Below are 15,545 nucleotides of genomic sequence, written 5' to 3'. Positions count from 1 at the left end.
GTCCAACAAATGTATTGGCTATTCAGTCTGTTTATTGGTTTGACAAATAACTAATCAGAACAGACAACACATAGGCTAACATAACAATATTAGACACCAGTACAATTAAATATCGAATGCCCCCAACCCGCACTGCGGGGGTGTGTGGTACGCCAGTGGGTGAAGTTAGGGTAGGGTTCTACACATTAATTTTCAAGCTAAACTTCAAATGATGTCAATCAAACATTTAAAATGGGTGGCAGGCCATTGCGTGTCTGTCTGAACATCGCGTGGCTGAAACTAAACTCTGGATCCGACCACTTGAAAGCCTGTGCTTTCTGGACCACAGCCTAATTAATTACAGGCAATCAATAAACCAGAGGGTCTTCCTGGTGATGGGCATGTTCTAGGTCCATATAATAAAGGGTGGGGTGGAGTCTGCATTTAAAGCGGCTTTGTTAAGTCTCTTAACCAAAATGAAATAATTGACTGCTTCATTTGAAGACTTGTCCCCTTTAATGGCCCATTCACCCATTCGAGGTGAGAATGTCCTCTCACACAACCCATTAATAAATTGATCTGTCTGGTTTCTCTCATAATTAAGTGAGTTTTCGTTTAAGAAGTCTGTTGCATTTGGGACAGTGAATGATCAATTGGATAGGCTATTCAATAGGCGATTGTTTCAGTTTAATGTAAGGTCCCATTTTGCAAAGGTATACATGTACCCTTATGTTTGTTTATCTACCCTAGTTATCTTCATTAAAAGCCCAATGTCCAAGAGCCCATGAGGAACATTGGGTGAGAGAGGCCGTTTAAAGCTAGAATCCTTGCTACATCCATTTTGGACTTATACTGTAGGTATTTTTGGATACATACTGTAGTTTTTTTTTGGTTCTGTACTCCAGCACTTTGGATTTGGAATGATACGGTGACCAGGAGGTTAAAGTGCAGACTGTTAGCTTTAATTTAAGGGTATTTTCACTCATATCGGGTGAACCGTTTAGAAATGACGGCACTTTTTGTACATAGTCCCCCATTTTAGGGGTGTATTAAAGTAGTCCAAAGTTTAGTATTTGGTCCCATATTCCTAGCACGCAATGATTACATCAAGCTTGTGACTCTACAAACCTGTTGGATGCATTTGCTGTTTGTTTTGGTTGTGTTTCAGATTATTTTGTGCCCAATATAAATGAATGGTAAATAATGTATTGTGACATTTTGGAGTCACTTTTATTGTAAATAAGAATATCATATGTTCTAAACGCTTCTACATTCATGTGGATGCTACCGTGATTACGGATAGTCCTGAATGAATCGTGAATAATGATGAGTGAGGAAAGTTACAGAAGTATGATATTTGTGCGTCTATATACCCATTGCTTCTTCAAGAATATGACTTATAAATGCCCCATGAGCTTTGTTCAACTGTCATACCCCATCAGTACCCAAAATGTAAACTTGTTTTACTCCAATGTTTCTAAACAGCGTAAATGTAAACCAATAGCCTCAAAACATGGTTAAAATTATACATTTGATATCATGGATGGTCAGTCCTTGCATCCATAGCTCTGTCTTTAAATTTGAGAGTAGTTCGATTTCTTCATCCCCATCCCTTAGCTTTTTGGTGAAACAGGGGTAGGGAGGACGCTTTGTTATTGTTTCAATTATGGATTCTATCTTTAAGTAGGCTACTGGAGATTAATGCATCTCCCTTTATCAAATGCAGGGAGGGGGTGTTTTAAAAACGCTAATCGCCTGTAATCCTGTTAATATGTCAGTCTCACACCTTTCTCAGGCAATACACAAGAGACGCAGTTTACAGGTCTGCACTCATCCCAGTGACACTTCTCAGTTTCATCCTAAAAACGAAAAACCGGTCAAATAGCTGTAAACTATAGCATAATGATTTGTGTTGACGATAAGAGTCCATTGTACCAAAATGGATTGCCAATTTGTGTTTGGATTTTTCTCTTTCAATTTGGAATAGACTTTATTATAGGATAAGTTACCAGGAACGTTCCGTTAACTCTTTTTTTATTTCATTAATTCCTTCGGTAGTTTGGCGCAGAAGCGTCATTGCGCGCTGGGTATGCAAGACTCCTCCTGCATCTCCCCGCAAGTGTTGACTTTTCCTCAGGTGAATATATGTTTTAAATGCAGGGGGAGGTGGGGCTTGTTCCTCACAGATCGTCCTTCCATTTTAACCAGGGGTGTGAGTGCGAACAAGGGGTTGACATTGGAGCCTGCGATGGGAGGAGAGGAGGGGAGACTGGAGAGTCGCCAGTCCTGCACTACCGATCACTGAGGCAACATCACCCGCTCTGAACGCAAGGGACGCGCACGTTATCCACAACAGAGAAGCCCGATATATAAACTCTCTACAACAGAATAAACTGGAAGATAGCGACTGAGGATTCTCTGAAGGAATTACAAAGAGATAAATATTACAGCGAATGAACTGTCATCTTCATTGGCATCGGATGACCTTGTTTGCATTTGTATCCTTACTACTAGAAAACTCACCAGCGCTTTTTCCAAAACTTGAATGCACCTCTTCTAAGTGCACTTAAACGTTGGTAAACGAGAGGGCCGCCTGACAGACAGACACTTGTTATCAATAATCATTCATCATTGTTATCAATTATCATTTTCAGTTTCGCATTTTACTTTCAAGGTTGAAGATAATTCGTGAGCGTCAGCCTTTCCAAAACAGGTTATGGACATTTATTTGACGTGAAATGTATCCCCATTTTTGCAACAACAAAAAAAATAACCACGTCCTCCAGCCTTGATCGTTTGGGATTTTAATGAAGTGTTTGAAGAGCGAGGATTGCAACCGAAACCAGTGTTTCACAAAGCTTATCTTTACCAAATAACCTCGATTTTGGAACACTGCAAGCCCTGTCGGCTGTATTTATCGAAGGAACAATCAACACAATCAACATGCGACGCCTCCCATCCCGGTTGAGTTATCTGTGAGTATTTCCTGCAACCCTCAATTCCCCTTCTGTTGATTAATGTTTGATTAACGTGCCCTAATGTATAATAACTCATTTATGTTTCTCTTTTTCAGGTTCCTACACTTCTTTGCATTCTGCTACTATGCTCAGGTATGTCCATATGCATGATTTGAAATAGACCATTTATTTTTTATAATAGGCTATAGGATTCTTGATTATGATTTTAAATATCTCACGCGTTTTCGATTCATTTACTGTTCAGTCTATCAGTGGATTTATTCATTATTGGATAAAACTGTCAATCTCCTTGGACGACAAGTCCTTATTTTAGCATGTTGAAAATTCGTAGAACATCAAATGTAAATAGTTAAAACATGGTTTCTGGGACTGAAAGCACGGTGTAATAATAGCGAGCAGTGAGGGATAGAGAGGTGATAGATCATCATATAATTTGTGATATAACAACATATCAGCTGGGTCACAAGGCGCAAGGGGCAGCGGGCGCGCTGCATGCTGCCGGCGTCACAGTTTGGCAGGTATCTTGCGAACATACCTCACTCGCGCAGGATGCGTGGGCACAGAAGGGGCATCGCGTGGGGAAAGGCAAGTCTGAAAAATGTCTTGAGGTTCAAATATAAGGGCCAGAAGTTTCCGTCATCGTTCCTTAACTGTCGTCCCTTGAAACAGACACGAGGGCGTATGGCGAAGTGTCAAATAGGGAAACGTTTAAGATAGGCATTAATATGCCCACTTGCTCCATTTTAATGTAAGTGAAATATTAAACATTTATTATGTATAGCCTATTTTATATTTTAGACATGTTTAGTATTTACCTTCACACTAGGCCTAAGCTGACTTTTACTCACAAGCTGTTGCACGTTGCGCCCACTTTTTAATTTCAAGGAGGTTTTCCTGCGTTTAATTATGCATGCGTAATTTAAGGAACTGTATGCCTTTGCATTAGGGTTAAATCATTATGGTCTATTGCATTTTATCAAGTGATGCGTTATTAGGCCTATAGCCTAAAGAAAATTGGAAACATCTTTCCAAATTGGCTTCTTTTGGTTTTAGAGCTAAATTATGATATTATTGCTTAAAACATAGGCAACTGTAATTAGCCTACTTTGAAGCCATTTTTGCAAATACTGATTGTGATTACATTTAATTTCTGACAGGTAACCAATCAGTCCTCGCCTAATTTCACGCAGCATGTAAGCGAACAGAGCAAGGTGACGGACCGTGTGAGCCGCAGGTTAATTCGGACCTACCAGCTTTACAGCCGAACCAGCGGGAAGCACGTGCAGGTTCTGCCCAACAAGAAGATCAACGCCATGGCAGATGATGGAGACATATACGGTAAGCCCAATATCCACATTTTGTGGATTTGTTTCAAGTTCCTCGCACTTTTTCTCAGTTTTAACTAGCCCAAATGCATTATTAAGTTAAAAACTCTAAACTAACTTACTAAAATAAACGTAGGCCCTATGGCTACAACAGGCTTAGGATATGCCTATATAGACATATAGGGCGTGAAGGCCCATTTTGGTATAGCAAACTACCCACTGGGCAAAAACTGGTTCAATCATAATTTCAACCCAAAAAATCAATGTGATGACGTTGAATCAACGTGGAAAACTGATTTGGATATTCAAAAAGTAATCAATGTAAGGGCATTTCATATATGTTTCACCCAACTTTTAACCTAAATGACACGGTGACATTTTTAGTTGATTTCACGTTGACAACTCAACCAAATGTAGGCCTAAATACAAACTAGACATTGAACTGACGTCTATGCCCAGTGGGAGGTTAGTAGCCTAATACTTATACAGTGACTAAATTAAACAGAAGTTGTTTTTCTGTCGTTTTTTACAGTACATAACACGCGACTGTATCTAGCAGGTATTGTTGAGAAGACCTCCAAACATTTTAATTGGATTGAATATTGTGCTGTAGGTGATTCTCCAGAGAAACGCATGTCTGGAAGAGCCATTAGAAATAATTTTACTTCAACCTTCTGAACATTTCCTGCATAGCTCTCTCTTTCTTTACTCTGACCAGCTTTAGAGCCAAAATAGGCCGCGCTGAATTTCCAACTAGCACGCTTGCATTTTACGCACAGTTTCCCCTGGACAGCCAGGCTACATTTATCTATTATCTTTGCATATTCACAAATATTTATATTTTGTTCAAACTTCGAATTTCTATTTTTAAATGAAGTAAATGAAAACATGTTTTATTTGTTATTCCCATTGCCATTAAATGGTGTTAGAATTCAATATAATTTGGCAGCAAACTGGACCTTTGGCTCTGTGTGTATCCTGCTGTAGGTCATGTCTAATGTGGTTTATTGAGTGTGTGTGTTTGTGGTTTGCACCAGAGGGTGTGGAGATGCTCAGGTCAACTGTGCCAGTGCCACCTTTACCCTGGTAGTAGGTTGTATGTGTGGGTCTGCAGCTGTGGCTTGCATGAAGCTTGTATTGTTTAGCCCAACCATCTGATTACGACCATAGCCATAACTACCACAGTGTGCATGAATCAGAGAGGGGCTAGAAACTCTAATAAGCAACATACAAGTGGCTAACATTTTGAAATGACAGTAGGCCTATTTGTCGATTTTTTATGACTCTTAATAACTCTTAGTAAGCCTATGAAAAGTTGATTATAATGGCTAGGTAGGCATTGTGTGCATCCATGGAAGGCAACAACTAAATAGATAAACACATTTTAGTAAAATAAGGAGGCGGGGTTATCAATCATAGAAGCAGATGTGAGACTTACAGCATCTATAGACACATATTTAGATAAACCATTTTAACACACTTCTATGTATGTTCGTCTTTCTTCTGTTTCCAAGTTTGATATATGAATGTGGTGCTTATGTGTGAAGTGAGTACAAATGTAGAAAAAAAGAGTTGATAGTCCTTCCAGCCTCTTTCCTTTTCAAAGACACATGTTTTTATCATTCTGCAAGAATTGAAGCTTGCATAAATCCTCAAGAATGGTCCCCACAGGTTGTGTGTGTGTCTGATGATATATAGAATTTGCTCATATAAAAATATAAACTGAATCAACCAAACCATGTCTTCAAGCAACATGCCATTACTAATAGTGGCAAAGCCCTGGTTGATAATAAAACTCCTTTGTTTCCTCAGCCAAACTCATCGTAGAGACGGACACGTTTGGAAGTCGCGTGCGGATCAAAGGAGCAGAGACAGGATTCTACATCTGCATGAACAAGAGGGGGAAGCTGATCGGAAAGGTAGAGAGAAAAGTTCCTTTGAGCACTGCACTGGGGGTTATGCTCGTTTTCCATTGGCTCGGTTTTCGAGGTTCTTAGGCTATGGTTCCGCTGTTTGATTATATTGTAGTTCTGTTTGGGGGTTCTAAGACCAGTGGTTTTTGTATGGCGACTCTGCAACAGTTCTTACCATAGTTCAGTGTGGCTGTGGTTCTGTCTGGTGGTTCTCTATAGCTAGGCTTCAGAACTGTCCACCACTGGTAGGTTCTGCATGTGAGAGGTTTAGAGTCGTTGTATGTTGTTGGAAGTCTCCTACTCTGTGTAGCGTGTTGTGGGTCCGAGGGTGTCTCTGCTCCTCTCTCGCTGTGCTGGCTAATAAACAGGGCTGCCATCTCCGCCCCCCCTACAGAACCCTGCCAGGTGCACCATCTGCCCTGAGCTGCCTCTCTCTGCCATACCGGCTCAGCAACAGCCTGTGTGTGTGTGTGTGTGTGTGTATGTGTGTTTAAATGACTGTATGTATATATTTGTGTATGTTGCACTTGCTTGCTGGCTGCATGGATGCTAGATTTATTTTGAACAGCCCATTTTGTCCAGCTAGGTTGAGCTAAGTTAGTGCTGCCGTTGTGTGACGTGTCACAGACCAGTGGAGTTTGGGCTGGAGGGATTGTGGGAGGACGCAGGGCCTAGCTACTGCTCATGATACAAGAGCACAAACCCCCCTTCACTCTCACTGTAGAAGCCAACAAAATGTAGAGATAGATAGAATGAATGCAAATCAACCATGTATTTGATTGTACCGAAGGGAGACTAGTCTAGTTTATCCACACATGAAGCTGATAAAGAATTTGAACTCCTGAGGTATTTCTCCTATGATGGCGTCTTAGGCTGCTGACCCGTGAGTGGTCCTTGGTGCACTGCCTGCGTCTCTGTGTTTACTGAGGGGGGAGACTCATCGCTTACTGTCATCCCCTCTCTCTGATCTGGGCCTGTAATGACTGTAGCATATGCTTCATGTGTGTGGGGAGGGACATACTGTGTGTGTGTGTGTGCAGGGACATACTGTTCGGGGTAGCCTTCATACATCTGATATTTCCCATCTGTAAATCTTCATCGAAAGCTCCTTCAGAACCTCAGACTGACCTGGTGTGTGTGTGTGTGTTTGTCTTTCACAGAGAAATGGGCAAGGCCACGACTGCATCTTCTCAGAGATTGTCCTGGAGAATAACTACACAGCGCTGAGAAACGCACGCTACGAGGGCTGGTACATGGGGTTCACCAGACGTGGACGCCCCCGGAAAGGCTCGCGAACGCGGCAGCACCAACGTGAGGTCCATTTTATGAAACGATTGCCTCGGGGATCCCATCCCACCCATCCGGCCCAGCACAAGCCCTTTGACTTCGTCCACTACCCCTTCAGCCCCAGGACTAAACGCACACGCTTCTCAGCCAAACGCTGAGGGGGGCAGAGAGAGAGAAAGAGGAGGAGAAAAAACACTGACTGAAGCAGGAATTTACTCCTCTGTCCAAAACCTCTAGACATTTTTTGTACCGAACATTACTATACCTAACATGTAGTTTTTCTATTTTTTCAGAAAGTAAATTAAAAAAAAAACGTTAAAAAAACAAATAAGAAGTCTATTTTTGTACTTGAGACTTTTAGTACTGACCTGTGTTAAGTTGGTTTTAGATGCACATAACTCATCATCGGACATTTGGGGTGCTGACGTTTTAGTAGAGCGTGAAATTTTTATCGTCTCTGTATTTTAGGTTGTGTTTTTGCTTTTGTTTGATGGTTCAGAGTCGTTTGGACTCACACTTGCTGCTCCAAGAGACTTGAAGGGCCCTGATCGACCGCACTGCCAGAAAATGCTGCGTTCAGAGACACATACAGTACACACACACACACACACAAAGCATCAATGCTGCGTTCAGAGACACATACAGTACACACACACACACACACACACACACAAAGGATCAATGCTGCGTTCAGGAGCGCATTATTGAGTAATGTCGCATTCAGTCTTACACACAGCCACGCCACCTCTGTTTTGAACACTCTGGTGTGACCTTGCTACTTCTGGAATTCTATACAGACAAACACAGTTAAAGCAAATAGAGCTTTAAGTACACACAATGGAAAATGTGGCAGCTACATTGATAATCACAGGTTTCTTGCTATAGTTATAACTAAACTAGAGATGTAAAAATGCATTGACATGTAGGAAACCCCCTTTGATTTTGTTGCCCTTTGTTTGTCTGTTTTTATACATATATAAATCTATTTTTATTTGAGGATGTGTGCAAATAATTTTAATGATGGAATATTTATTTAAAATGTGTAATAAATGTACATTAGAATACTGATATTAAACTCTTGTTTGTTAAGTGGTTGTTGTACACTCATTGAACTGCCTTGGGAAGTGGAAGTATCATTAAGCACACACTGGAGATGGCTTAAGTCACTCCACACACACGCACAGGTCACTTGGATCACATAAGCATTCTAATGATACATGACACAGAAGGTCATCCCTTCCCAGGCTTCAAATCCTTTATGCATACATCTAAAAACCTTGAACTCTGTTATTAATAGAGATATCTTTCTATTTGTCGTTTCTCTGAGTTGATCTTAGAAATGTCAACTTTAAAGTGGGACATTTTTTCGTCTTCTAACCTTGCAGTAGAAAAATATATCTGTAAAGTTTGATAAAGAGTTAGGTATAGATTCCCTCCTGTTCTGCCCTGTTTGAAATGCAACTCTTAGCCCCCTAGAAGACCAGGCATCAGTCTATAGTAAGCAGTGTAAGACTACAGCAGGTCACTGATGTTGGAGCTCTTTAGCATATAGAAGTGTGTTGGTCTTCTACTGCTTGGTCCTCCAGAGATGATATCAATGTGTTTGTTTAAGGCTTTGGTTTCTCCAGGTTCAGTAACTGTCAGTGTCTCTTTGTGTGCAGACGGCTGTTTTTCTTTCATCTCACTCCTTTAACACCTCAGGGCTTAATCTGATTGGACAGCACTGGTGTGTGTGTTTATAATCTGATTGGACAGCCCCGTTGTGTGTGTTTGTTTGTTTGTGGACAGTGTCCTCATGGGCGGAGAGCTGTGCTGAGTGAGGGATGTTGGGTTCTGACAACTCCTTGGCCACAGTGTCTCCAGGGATTAATGTCCTTCCAAGAAGTTGTCTACTGACCCCTTCTGCTTCTCTTGATCCCCCTTATCAGACTAAGCAGAAGTATCTTGCTACAGAAGGGTCTCTTGATGCAGCTCTGCATGGCAGAACAAGACCTGGTGATGCATCTCTGTAAAACCCCACACATATCAGAACGGGCAGCCAAGCACAGTAGGCAGCTGTTCCATCTCTTGATATGACCACTGTGTGTTACAGGGACCACTTGCCGAGTGGTGTAGAATCGTCGAAAAATGAACAGAAAATGACGTCCGATATTCTGGTCAGAGGCACTCGGTTGCACTAGGCCGCCCATCGTTCTGGTGTGTGTTCTACTTAAGGCATAGTAAGGCCTTCTGGTTGAGCTCTGTATGGCAGAGCAAAGTCTAATGGCAGGCTTCACTGGCAGCTCATACTTCAAGGAGTCTGTTCATTGTAGATTCTAATTGGTAATGTCCCTTATTTGTCCAGAACACTTATGTCTAAGATTTACTGTATATCATTCGGTACATACAACTGTATTTCGATGTTGACTGAATTACGTTGTCTTGGAGAGGATCATTATCCCAAATGCCTTTTTTATTCTATGGTCATGATTTTATCCCCCCCCCCCCCCTCCTCCTTTCTGCTTCGAAGCCCTGTAGATTAATTGAAAGACATTGTTATATTTTACCGTATCTATTCATGTATCTAACCTCACATCTTAACTGTTAAGTCAGTGCTTAGGTGTTGAAATGCTCTTCCAGTACTTGAGGACTGAATTAAAAGGTCTATTCACAATACTTGACATTAATCTGATTGAGTCCTTCCATGATGGATTAACAGAGTTTCTGTCCCCCTGGGCTCTCTGCAGTGACTCCCTAGTCTGCCCACTCCATTATGGCTCTGTGTGGCTCCTATGACTCTAAACCCCCAATGGACACTGGGGAAGGAGCAGGTTGTGGGAAAAGTCACACCTTCTGTGTAGCCTGTGATGCCATGCAAATCCAGAGCAATTCTGCTGCTGAAACAGGGTAAAATTGCTTTCTTTCATTTTTTATTGAGCCACAACCATCATCCTTAACCCCAGATAAACAAGAACTACCTTCTTCATTTGCTTAGGGAGCAATTTAGCCCCCCCCCCGCGGAGACCGTAGAATAGCAGGGGTGAGCAGGGAGCGTGACCCTGCCTCCCTAAGCAGCACTGTTGCAAACTGACACAAACTGCCCTGATCAAAAAACACTCATAACATCTAAATATATCTTAATTAATATAGAGAGGGGAAAAAGTAAAATACTGTCCTGGACAAACAGCCTGGTTAAACTGACTTTTGTGTACGATCAAATACCACAAACTTTCCTTTATTATCTTCCTGATCAGGAGACTCATACTGAGGTCTCAGGTGTGTTTACCATCTATTTTTCTCAATATAGAGAATATAACAAAAAACAACAGGAAACCCACAATAAGCAGCAATCAATGACCAAGTGGGTTTGAGGTTTCTGAGTGTTTGATACTGTCCAAAAATAGAGCACAGTTAACTCTCATTTTTCTCATTTCATTCTTAGAGCCTAGAATACTAGTTGTATTGATTTTCCTTCCAAGTGACAGAGATCCCCTTAAATCCATGTCCTTATTCTTCCTTCAATGTTAGGGAAGAGCCAGCAGCCAAACCAAGCTGGATAATTGAAATGCAAACACTGATCAAAGAGGAGCTCCAACTCATACGTTTCATTGTTTATATATGGGCCTTACAGGAGACCTGATGACTTTTCCAATTGGAGCTGTAAACTTTTGTTTGTCCATGCATTTCCAAGACTGATTGTCAGAATGATCTGAACAATTACCAGTTAAATGTGTTTGCCCGCTCAGGGAGAGTCCCCCCTCTCTGCCCTAAAAAGATCAAAAGGGAAGACCCCCCTGGCCCCCCTCTGGCGTATCCCTCCGCTCCCCAGCTCTCTCCTCCCAACTTCTTCATTTCCTTTTAGCCATGTCAGTTCAGCTGGAAACCCGACCATAAATGATTTTTTTAGACGTCCCAGTGTTTGGGACATGGCCTTTCAGTGTGTGCAGCTTTCAACAGAGGACACGTCTCTAAGAAACTATCTGCATATTTCAATGATGTGCCGTTATGCACAGCTGATCAAAGACTTTTGGGGTTGCCAGTTGTAACTGAAGGCTAGAGCACCCTCATGATGTGAATGTGCACAAATTGATGCTACTGACACTAAACTGTTAAGCTTTACGACAGTTGAATGGACGATATTAGTAGTAATTTCACCATTGTACGACTTTTGGTACTTTAATGTCTTTGGTGAATAACCTTAAATTCTGGACATGGATTCCTTAGTACTGCAGGTGAAAAATAGCAATATTTAGCATGCAGATAGATTTAACATAAGTGGTTCTCTTTGGTTTATGCTCACATGATTTCCAATGTCATACAAACTTTTCCAGAGAAAATGAAACACTTTGATGTTTAAAAAAAATAATTGTTCTTTGCATTATAAAGCCTTTTCCACAGTACTCTTTTTCACAGTATTCTAGTATTTCACAGTTGGCATCATCCCAAGAACCACAGGTGCTTTCTGCTTAGAAACTGTATTAGTCAGATACATACAGATAGTCAATTATATTGTTGTTTTCTAAATCATAATGTTGATGTGGTCCCATGGTCCTATAGTGGTTTGACCTGGTCGCCTGTGTTTGACCTGGTCACCGTCCAGTTGTTGCGAGGAACTTGGTCTCAGTTCGGTCACCTCTCTATGAGCAACACAGTCACAACGCTGAATGAGATGAGGTTACGCTGCCACTTTGGTCTAAATAGAAACTGCCACCTAGGAGCTGCATTTCTGCCAATCACACACCATGACCTCTGATCAAACAACCTATCACATACCATAACCCTTGATCAAATGGGCCCATTGTGGCTGTAATAGAAAAACATGTCAGACAATGACAGCTTTAAATACCGACAAGATGGGGGTCCGCCAGCAATGACAAGAAGCTCGCCATACAAAAAACCCCACAACAAAAACATCAGAGCGACTGGGTCAGTCAATATGCCACGGACCAGAGGAGGGAGAGAGGAGAAGGACTGAGGGGCCGAGGGGCATTCCACAAGCCACGGAGCATGTCTGCTGCCGGGGAACTCATGCCCATGCCAGAATGGCCAATAGAAAACAGGAAAGACGAGGAGAAACAGCCAAAGAGGCCACCTGGCCAAGCGATGACAAGCCTGAACTCAGAGTTAGTAAATAAAGCTGCACAATAAAACAAAAATTACCTTAACCGCAGTTGTTGAAATTAGCTATAGAGCACCGTGGAATGTGTGTGTAGGTTTTCAACACCTCAAAATGTCACAGTATAGCCAAGCAATACATGTCACTGTTGCTAATACTGTTGAAAATACAACCAATATAGTAATTGGAGAGTGAGACATTTAATTTCATATACCAAGTCCCCAACAACCGGATGTTCCCGTTTTCAGGAGAAATGGAAAGAGAGCCTTTGACAGGACTTCTTTTGGACGTTAACAAGGCAACACTCCATCCTTAACTGTAGGTGATCTAGTTTCAGGCGTTTCTTTCAGGCGTTTCTTTCACGCCTGCTACGTTAGGTTACATATACCCTGATAGAGCAACAGGTTATAGGTTTATGACGTCATTACGTCGCACGACGTCACCACGTTACTGTTTTGGCTTCCTGTGTCTTCTCTGTTCACGCGCTCTGAAAACATGGAATACTGTTTACCGCTTTATTATTATTATTATTATTATTATTATTATTTTACTACCACAGAAGAGGCAGTACACCTCATAGAGAAAGGGCAATACATAAACGGAAAAGAGAAACCTTCTTCAATAAGAACTTAAAATGTTCTTATTCCAGTTATTAGAGGATGTGCTCTACCACATCATGTGAAAGTCTTTGAGTCGCCTTTCTCAAGTTTGCAAAACAATGTACCATTTTGCTAATCGGGACGCAGTATTTAGGAAGATAGCGAAAGAGTTCATAACACTGGAATTTCATGACAAGGAGCAGATGTGTAAGAAATACATTTGTTATTCGTACAATAGGCTACAGTGGTCGTTTCATGATAAGTAAGCATCATGACTTCCCAGGGGTTGTTTACATCTTTACCCGGCTTGCCACAGTTGTCCTCCTTGATGCAAAATTATGCAACACCGTAGCATGTAGTGTGCATTGGCTACAATGCTTCAGTATGGTGCCCCTGGAATACGTTTCTGTTTCTTTGTAAAAATGTATGCTATTTCTTTGTAAAAATGAATGCAGATACCCTCTATAGATAGAACTAACAGCATTTATAAATAAGTTGTAGCTGCATAATAACACATTCCTTATTGCACACAGCCATGGTGCTACATAATGCTGGGAATAAAATACTCAGTCAATGACTGTAGTTACGTTGACATGACGACACTGTATTTCATGATACATTAATTGTAAGAAATAGAAATAGCCAATTTCTTCCCACTTGCTGCTGTGGAAGCCCTGAGTCTGACTGACTGGTCTAGAGAACCTAACATTGTGAATTGGACCTGAGCCATTCTGGCATCACTGCCTCCTCCCCCCAGCACAGCTCCATGTGCCACAGTGACAGCCACTCTAATCAAACCATGGGTCTCCTTTGAGATGCAGCCTAATGCCAGTGTAAATGAACTTGGCGTTCCTGCTGAGAGCTACAGGATACCACATCCCTCAGCTCTGTGAGAGGAGCAGGCTGTTTCCTCCAGCCCGTATCCACCCCCTCTGGCACAGGCCTCCTGAACACATGTGAATACATATGCTACTATTCTGGGCTGGGTTTTCCCAAAAGCATCGTAGTACTAAGATAATCTATCGTCCATTTAGTTTAAATGGAATTAAGATGATCTTAGTGCTACGATGCTTTTGGGAAACCCAGCCCTGGATGACAGTGTTGAGTTGAAGTCCGACAAGTCTTGTATCTTTCTAGCTGCTTTTATCCCCTCTAGATCCTCATTGCATCATGCATATAAACAATATCGTTCTGTTTGAGGCATCCCACTATGCCTTGTGATATTCATATCATGCAATTCTGTAATTCAAAGCCTTTTGGGAATTGTTTGTGAGCATTGTCTGTTCAGAGGTTAGATTTATTTTTTATTCTTCAGGGGTTATAATTGTGTTATCACATCACTGTCCATGTTACAGGTATCCCCACATCCCGCTGAATGACAGAGTGAAGGTATCTCAGAACTGGAGCCATGGGATCTGCAGAAAGGAAGTCATGCTCAAATGGAGGATTAAGTGAGTGTGCTTGTGAGTTTTGGCCTCATGGCACCATAGTGTAGATTCAGAAGTTACCCTAATCCATCTCATCTCTAGCCCCACTGAACACACAACAGAGATTGGCAGGTGAAGGATTAGGGATAAATAATTGATAATGAGTTCCTGTAGAGTTATTGTTAGTTTGTTTTTATAAAGCTGTATACAACTAAATGGTATTAGATATTTAGGTGTTAATGTCTGAAAAATGGTTGCTGAATAGCTTATAGTTCTAGCTGTTGGGGCTGAGAAGCTCATTAGGAGTACTGCTAAGCACTATCCAGAGAGTCAATGGTTGGCTTATTGTCCATCCCTAGATTACTTTAAAAAGTGTTCCCTTCTGGTTGTGCCATTGACAAGGTTTCAACTAGAGGGAGGATCATTCTCACCTTTTAGTCATTGTGTCACCTCAATCCGTAACGTCTGAAGCGAGGTGTAGAAAAACATATGTTTTGATTGTGTGTTCCCCCCACAGCTTGTTGCCATGGATACATCTAGATGGGGATGTGCTGTATCTGTCTCAGGCTGCAGACATCGGAGTGTACTATCTGAGGCCGGACAGGGAGAGGCTCCAGCGAAGCCCCTTGGCTCTGTTCTCAGGACACCAGGAAGATGTGTCGATTTGTTGTGACGGACACACACCTCATTAGTGGAGGAAGGTAATGAGCAGTAATAACCTTGACCAAAACTCCTGTAAGGAATAATATCAGTGGTTAAAGTTCAGTCCAGCATTTTGCTTCAGTACTCATTTGCCATTCTTGCTGTGAACATACTTAGACTAAAGAAAATAGAAGCATCATCACTACTGCAGACCCACAGCCATAGAAGTACACTCTCAATCAAAGACATCATATTCCACTCAATGTACTCATGTCTGTTATGATTAACTATTATCTGTCT

General features: G+C 41.6%; 1 protein-coding gene and 1 pseudogene across 1 annotated transcript; both read left to right on the top strand.

Annotated features, from left to right (window-relative positions):
- The first annotated feature begins 2,226 nt into the window (after positions 1-2,226).
- On the top strand, positions 2,227-8,543 carry LOC121582888 (fibroblast growth factor 8-like). Its single transcript, XM_041899046.2, has 5 exons — positions 2,227-2,954; positions 3,053-3,089; positions 4,115-4,295; positions 6,095-6,201; positions 7,356-8,543. Exons 1-5 carry the CDS (start codon positions 2,923-2,925, stop codon positions 7,638-7,640), a joined length of 642 nt encoding a protein of 213 aa, XP_041754980.1. The 5' UTR covers positions 2,227-2,922; the 3' UTR covers positions 7,641-8,543.
- Positions 8,544-13,211: 4,668 nt separating this feature from the next.
- LOC121582897 overlaps positions 13,212-15,545 on the top strand; it is a 49,031-nt pseudogene continuing 46,697 nt past the window's right edge.

The sequence above is a fragment of the Coregonus clupeaformis genome, chromosome 1 (assembly GCF_020615455.1).
Source record: "Coregonus clupeaformis isolate EN_2021a chromosome 1, ASM2061545v1, whole genome shotgun sequence".
Taxonomy (NCBI): Eukaryota; Metazoa; Chordata; class Actinopteri; order Salmoniformes; family Salmonidae; genus Coregonus; species Coregonus clupeaformis.
The sequence above is the reverse complement of the archived record's forward strand: the minus strand, read 5'-3'. Positions and strand labels throughout refer to the sequence as shown.